We start from the raw sequence: 20,426 nt of genomic DNA on the forward strand, positions 1-20,426 counted from the left end.
ACGTATGCCTGCTCCTCGAGTCTCCACGGACGGGAAGCAAGGGCCATCCAGGTGAAGAGATCAAACGAAAGAGCTTTAAAAACCACAATGGCACACAAAACACCACTGCATTTGGCCTGAGAGAAGGCAGCCAGCTGGCAAGTCCTGAAAAAGGATCCCATGATACACAGGTGCAGGCCGGGAGGGTGAGGGGCAGACTCCCTCATGGACCCTCTTGTTATGTACAAATAAGCCACTTTTTCCAAAAACTGCTGGTCCTGAGCCTGTGGCAGGTTGTTGAAGCTGTGAGGGTAGCAGCTGCTTATTGCTACCATAGCCCAGTCTACATGGTTTGGCCCCAAATATAAATTGGGTAATCTAGAAGTTAAAATTCAGCCCAGAAAAACAACAGAACAAGATATACTGGAAAAGGCACACAACGGCAAGGCCTTCAAATCTTAGTGAAGCCACTAGCATTTAGAAACTCAACACTTAACCAAAGTATGCAACTACAGTGCTTTGTGAACTATTTACCACCAACAAAAATAAGACACTAAGGAGCCCTCCAAGTGCCTGGTGCTGGGCAACAGGACTCAGCAATTAGCCCCATAGCTGTCTGGACCCATAGATTTTCCCACATTGATTAAGTCCAAAATCCTATTCAAAGCATGGATTTAAAGATGGGCACCTTACAGGTCAAACTGTTACTGTACAATGACAGCACTGGAATTATAGGATTTCTTGGAACAGGGAAAGCTTAAAAAAACCTCTGGAATATGTTTTATTTTGTAAACTTTGCAGGACACATGGGTTCCGCAAATTCTTTTTCCATGTGGTTGCAATCTGGGAACAGGATCATCTGCGGCACGGAGAAGATGAAGGAGCACGCTCTGGACACACTGCACGGGGTGTGCACAGAGGCCGCCACACCGGTCGGGGCCAGACTGAACGGCCCAGCACTACGTTCCAGCAGTTACCTTGTCGTGCGGCTCTTGCAAGGTAGTCAGGATGTGCAATACCGGCTGAGAATTGGTTTCCAGGTAATAGTCCACCAAGGTGTTTACGAGCATCGGACCACGGTCTGAACAAAGGAAAGGGAAATAATTATTTCCTTTAATATTCTAAACTTACCTCAAATGGCTGCTGGTCATAAAATCCAGAAAGTATTTCTTTATATGCTCCCCAAAGTTACGTGAAGCATTCTATTTCTACCCTTCGATCTATTTAGGTTTAACAATAGGATAATACCAAATTAACCTGCCTAAATATCCATAAAAGCATAGAAATGCTATCTCCTTTTTTTATTGCTTTCTTTGGTTATAAAATTGTAACCATGTCCACTGATAACAACTCAGATGATGTGAAAGAACATAAAATGAAAGTCCTCCTCACTACCAGCCTCTCTCAACCCACTCTTCAGAGACAAGCATCCTTGAGTTTGGTACACGTCCTTTCAAACCTTTTCCTACTTGGATAACCACACATGTGCGCACGCGAACACAAAGCCCCCACACCCACGTACACGCAGCCTGTGTATGTGTTTTCTTCCACTTAACAGTGTGTTGCAGACACCCTCCCATGTTGGCACCTCTGACCTACTTCAGTCTCCTCACTGACCTGGAGCCCCACTGCTCGGCTCTACACGACTCAGTGAACCAGTCACCTACTGAAGGATACTTGGGTTTTCCCAGTTTTCACTAGACTTCATTCAAGGCTATAATGAAATACAGACTCTTGTCAGTGGGACACTTGGTACGTGCTTCTTAATGGGTGATGGATACTCCAAAAAGGCTGAATACTAATTTATTCTCCTGCCAACAGTGCCCATTTCTGTAGTCAATATTTGATTTCTGTCAACCTAGTAAGCAAAGAAAGGTACTGTTGAAATTCCTGTTTCTCTGATTAAGGAGAGGTCACGCATTTTTATACCAGAAATCACGTATGTGATTTCTGCATGGCCTTTGCTTGAAAATACTTGGGTGGGGGGAACAAGGGAGGTGAGATGAAAACAAGAAGGCCGCAACTTTGAAGCTGTGTCGTGGGTTCATTATGTGATTCTTACTTAATAAGTTTGTGTGTCTCTTTGAATAGTTCCATAATAAAGCACACAGAGAGTGAATCTGGCAGTTGATGCGCTTTTCTCAGTGGTTTTGGAGACTCTCCTCAGAAGGTGAAAACCAACATCAGCAGACTATAGTCACCCACAGGTCAGTCTCTTCTGATGCGCACAGGAGCGAGAATGGGCGCGACCCTGCTTACCAGAGCTGAGGTTCTCTTTAAAGACAGCTGTCACGTCATCACGCACACTCAGCACGGGGGAGTCCAGCATGGACAGGAGCTCCCCGATATTCGCTTGCTGGGCCATTATCTTACACGACTGTGCTGCGCCAGGTCCGGGACGTGCACTAGCGAGTCTGCAGGCTCTTCATTGGTGTCACTACCAGACTGAGAAAAAGGAAGGCACACAGTGTGACAAAATGGCCCCATTTCTCCCCATTAAAAGTTACCTGCAAGAGAAGCCAGCGCATATGTTCAATGCAGTGAAAAGCCTGTCCAGAATTCTGCTGATGAAAGAAGCTAGGGTGTGAGAATAATTCTACATTTGACAATTTGTGAAGAAGAGGTCTATGGAATGCAAGCACCGGAGAGAGACGGAAAACCCTGCTACCAGTCAGAACCATCACGGCAACTTAATGCCAGGACCAAAGCAAAGTTTTTTATTTTTATTCCTACTTCTGACTCTGCCTTTGGTTTTGGCTAAGACTATGTTTACGTTTTATTTTTTTTTTTTTTTTAAGATTTTATTTATTTATTTGAGACAGAGAGAATGAGAGAGACAGAGAGCACATGAGAGGGGGGAGGGTCAGAGGGAGGAGCAGACTCCCCGCCGAGCAGGGAGCCCGATGCGGGACTCGATCCCGGGACTCCGGGACCATGACCTGAGCCGAAGGCAGTCGCTTAACCAACTGAGCCACCCAGGTGCCCCTATGTTTACGTTTTAAATCATTGATCTAAAAAGTAGATGAGGGGTGCCTGGGTGGCTCAGTCATTTAAGCATCTGCCTTTGGCTCAGGTCATGATCCCGGGGTCCTGGGATCGAGCCCCAGTTGGGGCTCCCTGCTCAGCAGGGAGTCTGCTTCTCCTGCCACTCCCCCTTGCTTGTGTCTCGCTCTCTGTCAAATAAATAAATAAAAATCTTTCAAAAAATAAATAAATAAAAAGTAGACAAACTATTTTCAGAAAAAGAACTAAAAACATGCTGTTTTCCTCTTGACACTCCTATCAATGTCTAGAAGCTGGTCTAGCTTGTTAGGTCACAGGACCATCCATTCAATACTTCAATACCTCATTTGAAGCAGGGACCACGTCTTGATATTTCATACAAACTCCTCCCCCCAGACATCTGTCACACTCAAATGCCATTGGTCACAGGCAAGAGGCATGAAGTGGGGGCACAAGGGTAAATCTGCCCCCTTCAAAGGCTCCATTCCTCCTGATGATGGAGCCGCTGCCTTATCTTTAAATACAAAAAACCCAGCTCATTCTCCAGGTGTCACTATCCACATTTACAATTATTTTTCTTTCCACTTGGGTGTCTAAAGGTATATTTTCAAAAACAAGCAAAACCAATGATCATTTAAGAGATAGGAACTGCACATCTTTTACAAACATCAATGAATACAGTCCTTAGACCAGTATCATGCGGTTGGTTCTTCTGTCCCCATTTTGCGGGGAGAGAAACAGAAATGAAGCCATTTGCCTGGGGTTGCAAAGCTAGCAAGAGGCAGAACCAGAGAACTGATGTTTGAACCCAGATCTGCTCGACTGCATAGCCCTAAGCCCTTCAACGTGACATCAAGCGACCTCGTGGTTTTGATCCTCACAGCAATTCTGTGAGGTAAGCAGATATCCTCTATTACAAATGAGAATATGGAGACTCAGAAAGGATAAGTGGCTTTGCCAAGGTCACACGGTAAAGCAGAACTCAGACGGCTCAACTCCCAGGCCCATGGCTGCATCTGTCCTTGGTCGCCATGTTGCTTCCTCCAGCGCCGCTCTGAGTAGCTAGGGTAGCAGCCCCCCTGCTTCAGTGTGGACCCAGACCATCCAGGGTGCCTCTTAGAAACGCAACTTCCTGGGCCGTTCCACCACTGACTTGGGGCTTAGGAACCGGCATTTTAATAAGCACCTAGGGAAGAAATATTATGCTAAAGAAAAAGTCCACCAGAGTTAAGCTCCTCCTGCAAAAATGCCAAATTTAAGCACCAGTGGCCCCAGAAACTGGTGAGTATTATTATCTATGCTCTTGTTTAATTACAACCCAGCAACAGCCACTGATTTGGCTCTCGGTGAATCAGAAGTTCATGAGCCAAAAAAAAAAAAAAAAATCAATTAAAATGTCTACATGCATTTTTGATAGCTAACCACGATGCAGGAAGTTGCTGGCTCACCTATGAATATAAATCTTACAGGTAAATCACAAAGGGAATCCATTTCAAAGGGCTTACAACTGGTAAGATTTTCTTGTAAAAGAGTTCAGAGCTGAAAATAGAAACAAATTTCACCTTGTGAGTTGGATTAAATTAAATTTACAAGTGAAGAAAATACCAACCTGTCAGGATTTATTGTCCATGGAGAGAATAAAATGAGAGAACGTATGCATACACTCGGCACAAATAAATACTCCCTGAGCAGTGCCCAGATATTATCAAAAAGAAAACTAGTAAAAATCGTGGGGCCACCACTTTCAAGATGTATCTGGCTAGCCCTCACATTCCTTTCTACTTCAGATAAGTCACAAATGATTCTCAGGTTTAAAAGCACTTTTGTCCCTAAGTTTGGTTTTGTTCCAGTAAAACTGCTACCCACCTAGTCTCAATCTAGTGAGACTCTAAGTTTATATTTTGTGTATTCAGAAGACAGTAACATCAGAGATGGTTCCCCAAATCTAGGCAGCCCAGAACACACGACAGGAGTCCAATTCCAAACAAAGATGGCGCCCGTCCAGTCAAGTTGGCTGTAGTCAGGGCTGACCAGCTTGGGCTACCTAGCTTGCTTTTCAGTTTTTAAATATCATTTTAGGTGTCAAAGTCTGGTTTCTGGAGCCTGCTCCTTCCAGATACTTTATAGAAAGCAAATATAAGGTTTCATTCTAAAACACATTAGTATGTTTCTGGCAACAAGCTTTTCTAAAATTTTTCTAAATTTTCTAAAATTCTACTTATCAACCATATATTTTTTTTTAAGATTTTATTTATTTATTTGAGAGAGAGAGAATGAGAGAGAGCACATGAGAGGAGGGAGGGTCAGAGGGAGAAGCAGACCCCCTGCCAAGCAGGGAGCCCAATGCGGGACTGGATCCAGGGACTCCAGGATCATGACCTGAGCCGAAGGCAGTCGCTTAACCAACTGAGCCACCCAGGCGCCCTCAACCATATTTTTTTAATCCTCCCAAAAAAATATAAATCTTGGGTTTCATGTGAGGTTCCTCATGTAAGTGCCCCAAGTTCAAGGATTCTGACATTCAAAAAGGCCCTCCCAAGCATTTAATCATGAGCTTTTGGAATCATTCCCATGATTGGAATATCTCTTCTTTTAAAACTCATTCAAATATTTCTCAGGGGGCTACATGTAGGGTGCTGAGAGGGAAGAGCGCCTTAGCACACACGACGGAGAAGGGATGTGGGAGGAGGAAGTGGGCAGGGCTCAGTGGGTGCACCGAGTGGGGACGGGGCCAGCTCAACCTCAATGTGGTGGGGGCAGGTGAGGCACACCCATGTTAGACACACTTTCCAGCCTGGGGAAGGTCAGCTGGGAGAAGCCACATGAAGGTGAGCTCCACAGGCATGGGCAGCATCAACTTACAGCTCAGCTGTGAAAGCCTCTCTTCCACTCTGGAAATAACCAAGTACCGAACACAGGGGTCAGGGGCGCCTGAATGGCTCAGATGGTTAAACGTTTGCCTTCGGCTCAGGTCATGATCTCCAGGTCCTGGGATCCGGCCCCACGTCCAGCTCCCAGCTCAGCAGGGGCTCCGCTTCTCCCTCTCCCTCTGCCTCTCCCCCTGCTTGTGCTCCCTCTGTCTCTCTCTCTCAAATAAATAAATAAATCTTTAAAAAAACAAAACAGGGGCGCCTGGGTGGCTCACTCGTTCAGCGTCTGCCTTTGGCTCAGGTCATGATCCCAGGGTCCTGGGATCGAGCCCCGCATCGGGCTCCCTGCTCGGCGGGAAGCCTGCTTCTCCCTCTCCCACTTTCCCTGCTTGTGTTCCCTCTCTCGCTGTGTCTCTCTCTGTCAAAATAAATGAATAAAAAATCTTAAAAAACAAACAAACAAACAAAAAAACACAGGAGTCAGAAGCCGAAAGTCAATACCTAGGTTAGTCCAGCTCTGTACCCTATGTGCCAAAGCAGCATTCCACTCAGGTGAGTGGCATCTTCAGTGGCCGCGTGCCACAGTACAGTACTACAGCTATTCACATAGGGAGCCACGACTTTCAACAGCCACTCCCACCCCAAACCCTGTCACTCTGCCGGTCTTCTGGATCTCAGGAAAACACGACCATCAGTCTAAAGCAAACACTGAGGCGATGTCCTCAGCTTCTCCACAGCTCTTACCCTCCCCTCTGATCTGTCAGCAAACCCCCCGGTTTTGCTATCCCCTTTGTTGTGGGCCCAGTCCAAGCCCCATCACCTCCCATCCTGTTCCCCTACGATGCACTGGCCACCAAAACACCACAAAGACTCTGAAATATGGAAATCAGAATCCATCCCTCTCCTGTTTAGAATCATGCGATGGCTTCCCATGGAGGCAATAAGAGCCAAACCCCACGAGTGGCCTAAAGGCTCCACGTGCTTTGGCCAGTTGTGAACCCCCCAGCCTCTGTCTGCTTCCTTTCGCGCCATTCTGCCTCATCATTTCGCAGATCTAGTCCCAGTCTCCCAAAAGCCAGGAAAACTAGTTCCTGCTCAAGGCCTCTGCCCTTGCTGCTGCCTCTATCCCTGGAATACTCTCTCCCAGATCCTTGCATGGCTGACTGTCAGTGAGGTCTCTGCTCAAAATGTCACTATCTCTAAGAGGTCTCTCTTGACCACCCAATGGAAAGCAATAGGGGGATTGTTAGTTACCACCTTTGAATAAACCAAGTTGAAACTTTAAAACTGGTCATCAGATTCAATCGAACAGAATACTTAGTATGATTTCAACATGTATGGAAAATAGGGATTCACCCAAGTTTGACTTTAGTCTCCATATTTGGCCAACATTTGGCTTTGGTCTTTAGAATGTTTGAAACTTAAAACTGTCAGCTGCCTACTTCAGCAGCATTTCTAGCACCCCTCAGTGTGTGTGATCAACTATACGTCATTACCATGATACTTAACCTACATGATGTCTGTAATGTGGACAAGGCATGCGTTTAGAATTATTGTTAAAAATCTGAATATTCATTTTTGAATAAAGGTAAAACACTCTAGCTGTAACATCCAAGTTTTGTGTTTTATAAGTTGAAACTCTTGTCAGTTTAAATACCAATGTATACCAATTAGGAAAATAAAAGCTCTTTAGTTGATCAATGTAACTTTCATGTTCAAAAACAATCAAGAACTTTCAAATGGCTAAATATATTAACAATATGAATATTAAAAGTAGATTAGATAAATAACTTTACAAATAAGAGTAATTACTCTTTAAGCCAAATGTTTATAAAAATTTTAATAACAGATGGCTAACTAGAAAGAAATTAAATTATATTTTAATTCTAAATTTTATAGAATCGTCTTGTAGCATTTATTACAAACAAAAATAAACTTTTAAAAACTGCATTTAAGGGGTGCCTGGGTGGCTCAGTTGGTTAAGCGACTGCCTTCAGGTCAGGTCATGATCCCAGGGTCCAGGGATCAAGTCCCGCATCAGGCTTCCTGCTCAGCGGAGAGCCTGCTTCTCCCTCTCCCTCTGCCTCTCTCACCTGCTTATGCTCTTCTGCTCTCTCTCTGTCAAATAAATAAAAAAAATCTTAAAAAAAAAACTGCATTTGGGCGCCTGGGTGGCTCAGTTGGTTAAGCGACTGCCTTCGGCTCAGGTCATGATCCTGGAGTCCCGGGATCGAGTCCCGCATCGGGCTCCCTGCTCGGCGGGGAGTCTGCTACTCCCTCTCCCGCTCCTCCCTCTTGTGCTCTCTCTCTCTCTCTCAAATAAATAAATAAATAAATAAAATCTAAAAAAAAAAAAAAAACTGCATTTAACTTATAGTCTTAATTAGTAGTCTTTCAAGAAAAAGTCATATTTGGGAATACTTCACATCTCGTGAAGATGAATAAAAAATAAAATGTCAACCTGTCACCTCAATTTTATGACATGAAAAAGTCCAAAATCACAGTCAACGACAACATCCATGATAAATCATCTTCGAGTCAAACATAAAGAATATAAAGAGTATAAAGAAAACAATGTTAGTGAAAAACTGAAATCCTCTAACACATTTTACAGTCACTAATCAAATTTCAAAACAGACCTTACAAAAATACTTTAGGAAGACAATGTCTTGTAGTTTTGTGTCTATGAAGGTTAAAAATGTAAACAAAAAGCTTGTCAAAATGATGGCTACAGGTCGCCAGCAATTATTAGTAGCTAAAGGCAAAAGATCTGTGAGGCGTGCCCAACCTATGAATCCCAGATACAGGTTCCTTCTAGAAAACAATCTCCCAGAAACGTCCCTAAATTACATTCTGCTTTTTCCATAAAGGTTAGTGATGGCACTGCCTAAGGCAGCCGGAGACGAGCGTCTATTCAGCATCACACATGTGACACAGTGACCACAGGAGCAATCTGGCTGCTAGTCCTAACAAAGTCATTTTTCTACATTAAAACTCCAAACTTGGGACGCCTGGGTGGCTCAGTCAGTTAAGCATCTGCCTTCGGCTCAGTCATGATCCCAGTGTCCTGGGATCGAGTCCCACATCGGGCTCCTTGCTCAGTGGGGAGTCTGCTTCTCCCTCTGCCTGCCGCTCCTCCTGCTTGTGCTCGCTCGCTCTCTCTCTCTGTCTCTGACAAATAAATAAATTAATTAAAATCTTAAAAAAAAAAAAAACAAAAAACAAACTCCAAACTTTACAAACCTAGCTACTAAAATGTCATACAATTGCAATACTGAAAAATGTGGAATAAAATTTGAAATTTATGACGTATGCTATTCAGCTTGGGCCTCAATGATACGAACACGACCACCCGACGCTGGATTCAGATTCACATTCTGCGGACTTCTAAAGAAGGGACAGTGTGAACTACACACAAAAATGTTGAATAAGGGTGCCTGGGTGGCTCAGTTGGTTAAGCGACTGCCTTCGGCTCAGGTCATGATCCCGGAGTCCCGGGATCGAGTCCCGCATCGGGCTCCCTGCTCAGCGAGGAGCCTGCTTCTCCCTCTGACCCTCCCCCCCTCATGTACTCTCTCTCTCTCTCTCTCATTCTCACTCTCTCAAAATAAATAAATAAATCTTAAAAAAAAAAAAAAGTTGAATAGGAAAAGTCACACTCAGAAAGCTCCCCCTACTTGTGAGAGAATGTTGCTTCTGCCTTCCTGTTAGATAATTTACAGGCCATACCAGGTTTCTGTGACCAGACATCCATCCTGAAGGTAAAAATCCCTACTTTATTTCACAATTCCTACGAGGTCAGATGAGGCAGGCAGTGACATAGTGGCAACCAGTGAGCCATTACATGAACCCCATGAGCTAAACACACACAGACGGCAAACCAGACAGCTTCCCTATCTTCCCCACACCTTCCCACAGACACACGATGCTGCTGTGTTGGGCACTCTTACCAGTAAACTCAAAATTACAGCTCAGTGATAAGTTACGTCACTAAGACCAAGTTCATATCCACAAAAGTGCCAAAGCCTCAATATTTATGAGGGATATATTCTGGGACCTTGAGAATCCTCCAATTCCTAGAAACTGTCACAGCATATAGTTCATCCCAAAACACTAATTAAGACAATGAGTAAATAAAACCAAGTTAAGATGTAAATGCTAATTCCTTAGCTCAGGGGTTCTCAGCCCAGGATGTACATTAGAATTACCTTTATAAAACCCTGAAGCCCAGGCCCCACTCCAGAACAAGTTAAGGGGTGGGGCCAAGAGAGCACATTTGGTTTTTTTTACAGATCCAAGTGGATTTCCACAGCCAGGGTTGAGAGCCTCTGCACTAGTCAAATGACTCGCTCCAACACAAAGTCTTCGATTTCATTTAGTGGCGAAAACCAAACCTCGCTGCTAAACAGAACTGATCTGAGTCACAGGTCCACCACGTGCAGCTATACAACCTTAGGAAATTCAGCTAATATCTCAGAGCCCCATTCCTCATCTGTAAAATGGGGCTACATCAAAGTGTGGCTGTGAAAAAGCAAACGAGTAACACATATAAAGAAGGCACTTAACACAGTGTCTGGCACGGAATAAGCCATTAATAAATCATGGGTAATTTGACAAAATTACTTCATGCCACAGAAGGACCAGTTCCTAGTAAGTAGCTAAAACCAGAACTGTTAAATCCTCACTGCAAACAAACACACACACACCTACACACCTGCACACGTGAACGACTCCCTTCTGTCTCCCCCAACCACTGGACTGAGTTTATACCTTACCTGTTCTGGGGACAATGGGTACTTCGGTTTCCAGGGCTGTCAACCTGGTGTCTTTCATGGTCACTGAAGGGAAAAAAACACATATAATGTATACAATAATCTTACAATGAAGTGAAATCCCAGATGCACCCAGGGGGAGTTTAGGGTTCACCTGGTTCGACCTCCTTCCTGCCCCAGCCCTGACAGGTGGCCAGCTAGTTTCCACAGGAATGAACACTTACAACAGTGGGTGCACGTGCCTCTCCCTGTCTACATTTCTGAACAGCTGGTTGCTGGAAAATTCGTTATATTGTGCTGAACTTGTAATCTCTGCCTTTTGTTAGCTGTCTGTTTACTGAAGCTATAAACAAATGGGCAGGATGGGCTCTCGAGTCCTAGCGTTCCGACGTACAATCCCAGCTCTGCCACATATTAGCTGGGCCACTTCTGGCAGTCTCTCTCAGGTGCCTCACGTCTGACCTTATTCCTTCATCTGGAAAGTGAGAAGAATGGCGGCCTCTACCTCAGAAGGCTGTGTAGGGTTACAGAAGACGATGCACCTGGAGACCTGGCGCAGCCCAGGGCACGGTCATCACTCAAGAAGCCCTGGGACACACGCCCCGAGAGCAGGAACGGTGCCGGGTGCAAAGCACTTAGCGGGCCTACAACTTGTCGCCAACGCCCCATACTCCCCCTCCCTCCCTACAGCCCTGCCCCTCTCGCCTCCCCACTCCCAAGCTAAGCATTCACCCCTAAAGTCTCAGCTTAAACATTTGCCCCATCACGCCTTGGTGGCTCAGTTGGTTGAGCAACCGACTCCTGGTTTCAGCTCAGGTCGTGATCTCAGGGTCATGAGATCGAGACCCACGTCAGGCTCCACGCTCAGCAAGGAGTCTTCTTGAGATTCTCTCTCCCTCTGCTCCTCTTCACACTTGCGCATGGGTGGGCACTAGCACTCTCTCACACTCTCTCAAATAAATAAATCTTAAAAAAAAAAAAACTGCCCCATCAGAGAAGCCTTCACTTCCCTCCACTCCCGTGCCCAGACTAGGTCAGGTCCCCTGTTATATTTGCTTAGCAGCCTCTGTTTCTTTGTGTCACTTACCACAACCCAATTAAATAAGCGTAATTAGTTACTGAACACGTCTCCCTCACTAGAACAGAAGCTACACCCAGGCAGAGATAGCAGCTCAGTCAGTACCCATAGCTCTAGCAACTACCACAGTGTCTGGTACTTGCTGACAATATGGAAGCCATTACAACAGTTCTTAAATAAACATATGAAACTGAATCTTGCCTTCAAAACAGTGTGACCTTAATCTGATCCTTCCACAGGACAAGCATAAAATATTTGTGGACAGCTATCATTTCTCTACCTTCTTCCCCTCTTTACCATACTTTCTGTCTAAATGATCTCATATTAAATAACCATATATGAGTCTCTACAAATACATTCCAATCTGCCTTTAAAATGTGGGCCAAACTATATTTAGGTATCGTCTGGTCATGAGATGGGAAGTTCTGCAAGGACAGGGACCATCTGTTTGGTCCCCCAGTGGACACCCCGGGCCTACTGCAGCATCTGGCACTCAAGAGGCAAATATACTCTGTGCAGGCCAGCAAAGGTTTCACCAACTTCTTTGGTTGCCGTTCCAGGGTGGGATGTAGAGTATGGAAGCTGAGCCTCCTCACACACTGCGTCTGTCTAGTGAGTTAGCATGGGAAAGCTTGCCAACAAGCCCTTCACTATACTATGATGCTCAAAGTCGAACTCGTGGATGGAGCAACTCTCTAACAATTAAAATCTCGTGCCCCACATGACCGGGTAATTATATCTCCTTGTGAAGCACATTCTAGGCATTAAACACCAATGGTCCTCAGTGGCATATTCCAAGTGTGTGTCCACTGCTAGGAGGCGGGCTGGCCTCTCAGAAAGGCCAGCCAAATCATTCAGATGGGGAGTGCCTGCCTGGCCACAGTCAATCAAGAAAAGAACTGGAATTAAAACACAGAGGCCTCTAATATTCACAACCTTAACATCAGCTGTCAGTCCAGTGAGTCATACAGACTTCCTGTTATGATTAATCCTAGTTGGATCTTTTACCTGAAAAGGAATATCCAAGGCAAGGGTAAAGTTGGGATATATATAAGATGAGCTCTTGTAGCCGCCCAGCCAAGATCACTATCCTAGACAAAGGGACTGGCACAGGAAATCAGAATTTTTTTTGTCCAGTGCCCTCAACATTAAGACTTCTTAAGTTCTTTATCGCTAGGCCAAAAAAATGGTTAATGGTAATAAGTCGTCATCAATCTAATGCTGGCTTGTCAAAGGCTACTTGCCATTATTTATATTTTTAATTATTTACTTATTTATTTATATTTAAATCCTGCCCTATGGAGTACTACTAGCTAAAATCATTCCGGTCAATCAAGTGAGATGTGACCTGTGAACTTCTGAAAGGAAATGAGGAATGAAGAAGACCCCCCTCAAAGATGTGTACCCCAAAAGGGTATGGATGGAAGCACCTGTCAGAGCATAACAGGGTCAATCCACATTCTTAACCTCAAGAGCCAAATTAAAGAAGAAACATGCCACCCAGATCTAGATTTTTCCTCTTTCATATCTGATCCAAAAGCTGTGTTCTCACCTAAAAGCAACATTGTGATGGCACTTCCTACAAGCAGTCTTTTGGGAAAAAGTAAATAAATAAATAAATAAAGGGTAGGTTTGAGGAAGAAGAAGAGGCTCTGTGCTGTCAGTATTTTGAGATTAAAGAGAAAGAGCACAGGTCAATTTGTTTTCATAGTTCACCTTAATTTCATTCTCAAGGTGTTTCAGATAGGTAGATGGCTTATATACCTAGGATTACCCATGAACTCCAGCTTAACAGCCACGGACTGCTGTCACTGGCTGGACCCATACACGTGTTTTCACATTTCTCTGCCCCAGGCGAGATGCATTACAAGCCGTGAGAGTGCTAAGAGCTACCTATCCCTTTATGAAATGCTAGTGGCAGGCACCGAAAATGCCTTTAGGAAGTATTTTATCTGAAAATATCAGCTGAACATTCAGACTTCTGGAAGGCCAGTACTCTGTGTGGCCTTCTATCCTACGACTCCTGGGAAATGCAAACCACATTGCCTGAGATGACTTCATGCACACCTGTCTATGACGTACACCTGCAGGCAGATACCCTTCGCCGTAACCTGCTGTCTCTACTCAGGTTTTTCATATAAAAATTCAAAGACAATTCAGATACGGGTTCAGTCACAGACGGACGATTTCAGCATCAAGTACAGTACAGGTAGAACAGAACCATTACACCATTATGTTCACAACAAAGATAATAGTAATAATCATACACTAAGACACTACTGTGTTCAGCTCTGGCTCAGGAACGGTCTCAGGTGATTTCTTAGGACAGTATTCTATCAAGTGAACAAAGCTACCTTTAGCACAAAAGCGTCCAAAAAGGATAAGACACTAGCTCCGATTCCCTCTTCCCACGGACATACAGAAGGAGAAGGGGGTAGGAAACACTACTTTGTACGTCAGAGTGAAGGAGCTGATGGCAAAACCTGCCAAAATGTGTAGTCGTGGGTGACTTCCACGGTCTCACAGCTGCAGGCCCTCTCAAGGTCACATGAACTGGGGCAGGGGAGCTCCAGATTCGCCATTCAGAATTTTTGCCATTAGGGACCTTGAAGGACAACTTGCTGAAGCTTATAGCCTATTTCAAAGGTGAATCTTGTCGAACTTGCCTGTAGAGACAGAGCTGGATTTCAGTAAGATGTATCTCTTCTATAAATAATGTTTCTTTTAGCCTGAACAAAATTATTTACAGAGAAAATACAGGTCAGACAGATACCACGTATGTTTCAAAGAGTCCCTCTACAGAGCTTCCCGTAAAAGAAATCTGAGCAAACTGTTAAGATTTCTTTAAGTTTCAAGTTCATAGAACTAAAATAGAAATACCCTAGGGAATAAAGGCACAGGGTTTGACTGATAGTCTAGGACAGTGGTTCTCAAATGTGGTCCTCACACCAGCAACAGCAGCAGCACCTGGGGATTTGTTAGAAATGCAGACCCTTGGGCCTGGAACCACACCTCTGAATCAGAACCTCTGGGGGTGGGGTCTTCTGAGTCATTCTGATGCCCACTAAAGGTTGAGAACCACTGGTCCAGGAAGAAGAAGGATGATGCCAAGAAACATTAAAAACATATATTTAATACATAATTTCATAAATACTTTGAGGTTCAAAGGGAAAAAAATACATAGTGCATAAACCTTGGAAAAAAGCCCAGTGGAGCTCCGCCAGGTGCTAAAGGCTGCAGCACAGACCGAATGCCAGGCCTGACAAGCATTTAGCAAGTTCCATACCTGAGGTCTCCACTTCTGATTTTTTTAAAATGGGGCATTTAAGGTTGAATTCCCAGGGAAGTGTAAAGAATCTTTCAATATAAAAATTTAACAAAATGACTTAGAACCCAAACAGCACACAGGTCCATTTTTAAAAGGCTTGGGCCTTTCCTACCTACCCGTTTAAAAAAAAAAAAAACACGTTGTTTTTAATAAAGTCCAAATCCATTTTTAAGGGGGGCAATCTGTCTAGAATAATCAGTTAGGCTGCAAGCTGGGTCCATAAAATTCCTGAATGAATCTGTATGAACTGTTTGGTAGTGATGGGACAGGAAGGGATACTTGATCCAAAACGTCCCACAGATTTTCGGAGGGGAACTGAGGCCCCCCCAAAAGTTAAGAACCACTGACCTATGAATTAGTTACAATTAGCAGTTCATGTCGTTTATCAAAGTGAAAGATGAAATGTTTGGGCTCTGAAGTCAACCAACAGGGTTCAAATCCCAGCTCAGAAGCTGAGTAAGTGACCTTAGGCCTGTTTCCTCATCTCCCTATCCTTTCTCTTAAGGCTGTGGGAAGAGTTCACAGGGATCAAGCATGTCAAATACTTAGCACAGTGCTAGGCACATAAGTACCAAATATAAACTTGATTATAACAGTATTGCTACTAAACAAAATGTATTGCTGGGTCCATAAGGCTTAGGAGTCTCTCCATGTAACAACTTGTATGTGAAACATTGATAAAACCAATCCCTAATTTAAAATAGATACACTCCGTGTTTGCTACTGTGCTCTGTGAACCATTCAAAGTAACACAGGTCTTACCGAATGCATGCAGATGTTAAGGTCGCTACATCTGTTCTTCCTTATCACTCCCTACTGGGCCTTCCATCACGAACAGAAAGACAAAATTGTCCCTCGTTACTCAAATACTTCACAGTCTCTTTACTTTAGAAAGTGACCTGTGAGTTCTAGGCCAGTAACTACCATGCCTTGTTTTATATCAAAGCTAAGTTTTTAAGGCATTTTACCCAATAGATGGCAATCTGAATTCATTCATCTGTTACCTTTTGCTACTTCCCTGGACAGAACAAAAGTTAGCACTGCACAAGGGACAAGAAGAAACTAGCAAGGTCTTAACATCATGTACCTTTTTTATATAAAAAAAGGTATTCACCCTTTTGGGGGGGGACTCTTTATTTACACCCCCTCCAAAAAAAATATAGACATCAGATATTAAATGACTAATTTCTTGGGACGCCTGGGTGGCTCAGTCAGTTAAGCAGCTGCCTTCGGCCCGGGTCATGATCCCAGGGTCCTGGGATCGAGTCCCACATCGGGTTCCTTGCTCAGCAGGGAGCCTGCTTCTCCCTCTCTCTCCCTCTGCTTGTGCTGTCAAATAAATAAAATCTTAAAAAAAAAAAAAACATTAAAAAATGACTAATTTCTTGTAACTATAGGCTTAAAAAGTAAATCAGAAAAGAATAATCTCAAACTGCTGATGGTAGACCTCTTTCAGACCAATTTAAATGGCAAAATTTAGTATTGTCATGCAAACTAAATTATACTAAGCAGTGAGGGAAAAAACTCAAGTGTGAATGTATGCTAATCATACACACATTTTTTAAAGCAAAAAGCTACAGGTTTGAATGTTATTGAGTACATTTTGCTTTCATGCTTAATTTCAGCTACTTACATGACAAACAAAACTAATATAAATAAAACTGATCTCCCAAAGAGAGACTTATAATATAATGAACATACAGGGAATTACCTTTTAAAAAATCATGTGATATAAAGGAAAGGACAAACAAGTCATCACTCAACAGGTCAGGCTAAGAGTCACCAATTTGCTTGGTTATTATAAAGCCATTAACACTTGGATTCAATCAATTTAGTCAGAATGTTTAGCTGAAGCCCCAGGAGGACTTGAAATCCCAGAAATTTATCAGAAATCCTCTAATTCACAATCCAACTCTCTTATTTCACAGATGAAGAAACTGAAGCTCAGAGGACTTCAATGGCTTGTTAAAAGTCGAAAACTATTTGATTTTTAGGAAAGCTTAAAATGGTTGATGTGTTGCTGTCTTTGGCTCATTTGCATCCAAGAGTATACAATTAATTCCAGGAAAAGCTAATTTTAGTCCACTATGGCTCTGGAACCCGGAAAAGAGCATCCCTGTACCCTAACAAACGGTGAAAGAAGACAGAGCTACAAGATCAAGTCAGTTGTAATGCAGAGCCCAAAACTCGCCCACCACTACCCACACCAGAGTTTAGAAACTATTTTAGGAAATGCCTCTGCTATAAATGATACATTAAGGGGAAAACAGCCAAACTGATACTTAAAGACACTGGTCTTCAACTTCTGGTGTGCAGCAGAATCACCTATGACTTCTTTCAAAATACATATACAGGGTATCCTTGAAGACCAAGTATGTAGGTCCACCTACTGTGAGGCTAGACATCTGTGCATGGAGGTTCTGATGAACACTACTGCTTGAGATCTCTTGTTCCCAGCAATTTCATTATTCTGTAAACACTACATAAGCAGGTATATATTTGATTTGTCCTAGTAAGACTCTTCAGTTCCAGCTCACAACTGAAACCAAGCATGCACAAAAGGCATCAGATTACACCACAACGGTAGCAGTATGGGATGTCTTTGCTCTTAGCCCAGCAAGGGAGAGTACAACTGAGTCACAGGATTTGAGACATTCCAACTTAACAGAGATAAGTGAGAAGGCTGGTAGCCGCCTAAGAATCTAACTAGGAATTTAGAAACATACCAAGTCTTTATGACACCAGGAAATGCATGAAGTGGAGAAAGCTTACATCATCTACCCTTCCAGGCACGTGATGTAAGAGTGTTCTGGATAAGATATTAACTTTAGTAAGAGGATATTTTCATTTTACATCTTCTATAAATACCCCTTAAGTTTACACCAGGTGTTTAGAGGAAGATTCTGCAGCTCCCCAGGGCAATAGCAAAGAATGTTTCAGTGTTTCTGAGGAGCCTCATTTGCCTGATGCATGACTGTTACAGGTACATTTCCCTGCACAACCCTAAATCAGCTTTCACATTTGCATATTCCAGGTTTACTCAGGAATGTTCAACTTAAGAATCACAGGTGGTTGCTCAGTAAATCAAGGGCTCCCAGAAGATTCAGTTTTATAATGCTTCTTGAAATTTACAGCTCCACTTTGCCAGCATGTTTGAATTCAGATGACTCCAAGTCGATCCCAAAATTATAAATCAAAGTATCTCAGGAGAGTATTATTCTATTTTAGTACTTTTACAGCTTACTCTATGTAAAGTGAAGTACTATTTCTATGCTTTCTATAAAAAAAAAAAAAACCAGCAAGGATTTTAGTAAGCCTTGTTCTGCAGTAAACACATCGGTTTTATAAAAACATCAAATACTTGCCAGCCTGATTTAGACTAACATATTTACAAGCACAACACTGCCATCCCAAACAAGGCTAAAGTGCATATGCACCTACAGCTACGCATCTACCCAGCTAAGTATATAAACAAATGTACCCCTCTTCAAGATTAAACACACACACACACACACACAGAGGCACTTGTGCACAAACTCTGGCCAACTGATTAATCACTTAATTAGAATGACAGGCTGGCTCTGGTCAAATAACAGATAAATTAGAGTATAAACAGATGACTGCGAGTATAAATAATGGCAGGAGCACAGTCTTGGAACCCACAGCATAGTCCTAGACCCCAGTTCCAGCCCCGGCTCGGATAATCCTAGAGGTGTGATCTTAGGCAAGTAACCCTCATCTCTCTGGGCCTCAGTTTCCTCACCAGGGAAATGGAAGTATTAACAGAGGCTGCCTCTTCCCTTCGTCGCAAGGACTAAAGGAGACGACGACTGCAAAGCACTTCCATAGTGAGTACTCCATAAACGCGAGCTGTTGTTATTAGGGGGACCGCGCCCCCTCCCCAGCTCCCCCACGCCCAAATCCAACACACGCGAAGCAAAACTCTTTAACAGGAAACACAAAGAGCGTTAATTCTAAAAGGTCGCTCGGACTGCGGGCTCTTCATCCTCCAGTTCCTCAAATGAATGAATGAGCGTCTAGGAGTGGCTCTGCTGTGCCTGAGGTTCACCTCGGCTGACTTTAAGGTAACTGTCTTTCACCATCAGTTAAACACCCACAAGCACTCCCGGAGGGAGGCACCCTAGTCCTGCAGATTTCAGGGGAGACACCGAGTCCAGGCGAGTCCTCGATGCCCACAGGCAGCCTCCATTCATTCTCCTCCCCACCGCTGACCCCTCTCCTGAAGCCCCAGAACCAGCCGCCCTCCCCCCACCGGCCCTTCCCCTCCGGCCAAGGGTCCCTCTCCTGCCCTCCGCACCCCGAGAGAAACTGTCACCCCCCCAAGTGAGGGGCTGGCGAAAGGGCCCACCTCACCCCTGCCCTCAGCACCGCGCCCCGGGGGTGCAGCCGTCCCCCAGGCCGCCGAGGAGGGACGAAGTGCCGGTCCGGCCCGCCTCTCCTCCCCAGGGACTCGCCAGCTCTGCGGGGCCCCGCCGGAGATAGCGCGTAATAAGAGGGAGGGGGAAGCTCTCCCAACACCCCTTCCCGGGCTTCCCTCTCCAGCAAGTGAGCCCCTTGCCCCAGTCCCTCGGGGCCTCCCAGACCGGGGTCATGGTGCCAGGGCTGCCCCGAGAAGCCCCCATGAAAAGGAGGGGGAGACACCCCATACTCACCCACCGTCTCCTCCCCCTCAGCTGTTTACCTCACAGTTCCTGCAGCCTACAGGGCGCCGCCATCTTGGACGTACAGCACCTCCCCCCGTCGTGAAGTGTCCACGCTCGCCGCAGCCTCCGCCACGAAAAAGAGTGCCCAGTTGGGTCTCGCCTCCCTCTCGACTCCAGCGGCGGATGACCGCGGCCGGCAGCCCGGTTGGACGGAACAGGCCCTCCTGCTCATTACCGATGATGCGAGCCGTTCGAGAAAGGACTCAGGAGAGTTTGGAAGGTAGGGGGGCGGGGACGGGCGGAAGGATCCCGAAAGGAGGCCGCTGAGAGATCTTGTGACTCCGAAGGAGGCGAAAAGAAGGGCCGGCGTGGCGGGAGGAGCCACGCGAGGGAGCGAGGGGCGGGGCGGAGGTCACGTGCCCGGCCCGGCGGGCGGGGCCGTGCAAGAGGCGTAAACAAGGTGGCCGGGCTGGGTGTGGTTGGGGTGCCTCTTGCCTTCCCTCCTGCCGTGCCTGCGCTTGCAGACCTGGCTGCCCCCCTGGGGTCTCTCTGCCCCGCTACAGAGCTGCGATCGTGTTTCCCAAAGAGCCACTGGGGCCCGCGTGGGTGAAGGGTACGCCTTGGAGCTTTGGAGGAGTGGCAGCTCGCCCAGGCAAGAAGGGAAAAGCTGCACCAAGGGCAGCCTTCTTTCCTTTGCAGAATATTTGCAAAATCCCACCTTGCTAACATTAG

At 45.0% G+C, this 20,426-nt stretch overlaps 1 protein-coding gene across 7 annotated transcripts in view; it reads right to left on the minus strand.

Annotated features, from left to right (window-relative positions):
• Positions 1 to 19,949, minus strand: part of TSC1 (TSC complex subunit 1) — a 50,912-nt gene extending 30,963 nt beyond the window's left edge. For 2 of the 7 annotated variants that reach the window (XM_054509476.2, XM_045883430.3), the window contains exons 1-4: positions 19,704 to 19,948; positions 10,628 to 10,690; positions 2,239 to 2,424; positions 957 to 1,060 (exon numbers count right to left, since the gene is read on the minus strand). In XM_054509476.2, the coding sequence (XP_054365451.1) occupies positions 957 to 1,060; positions 2,239 to 2,344 (210 nt within the window). In that variant the 5' untranslated portion in view covers positions 2,345 to 2,424; positions 10,628 to 10,690; positions 19,704 to 19,948. Of the gene's footprint in view, positions 1 to 956; positions 1,061 to 2,238; positions 2,425 to 4,430; positions 4,522 to 10,627; positions 10,691 to 19,703 lie in introns of all 7 variants that reach the window. The other 5 variants (XM_064580131.1, XM_064580130.1, XM_045883434.2 and 2 more) reach the window with 5 other exon arrangements.
• Positions 19,950 to 20,426: the final 477 nt, after the last annotated feature.

Source organism: Mirounga angustirostris, unplaced genomic scaffold (assembly GCF_029215605.1).
Source record: "Mirounga angustirostris isolate CCGP_5_RB_7025 unplaced genomic scaffold, mMirAng1.0.hap1 SCAF_15, whole genome shotgun sequence".
NCBI classification, from domain to species: Eukaryota; Metazoa; Chordata; class Mammalia; order Carnivora; family Phocidae; genus Mirounga; species Mirounga angustirostris.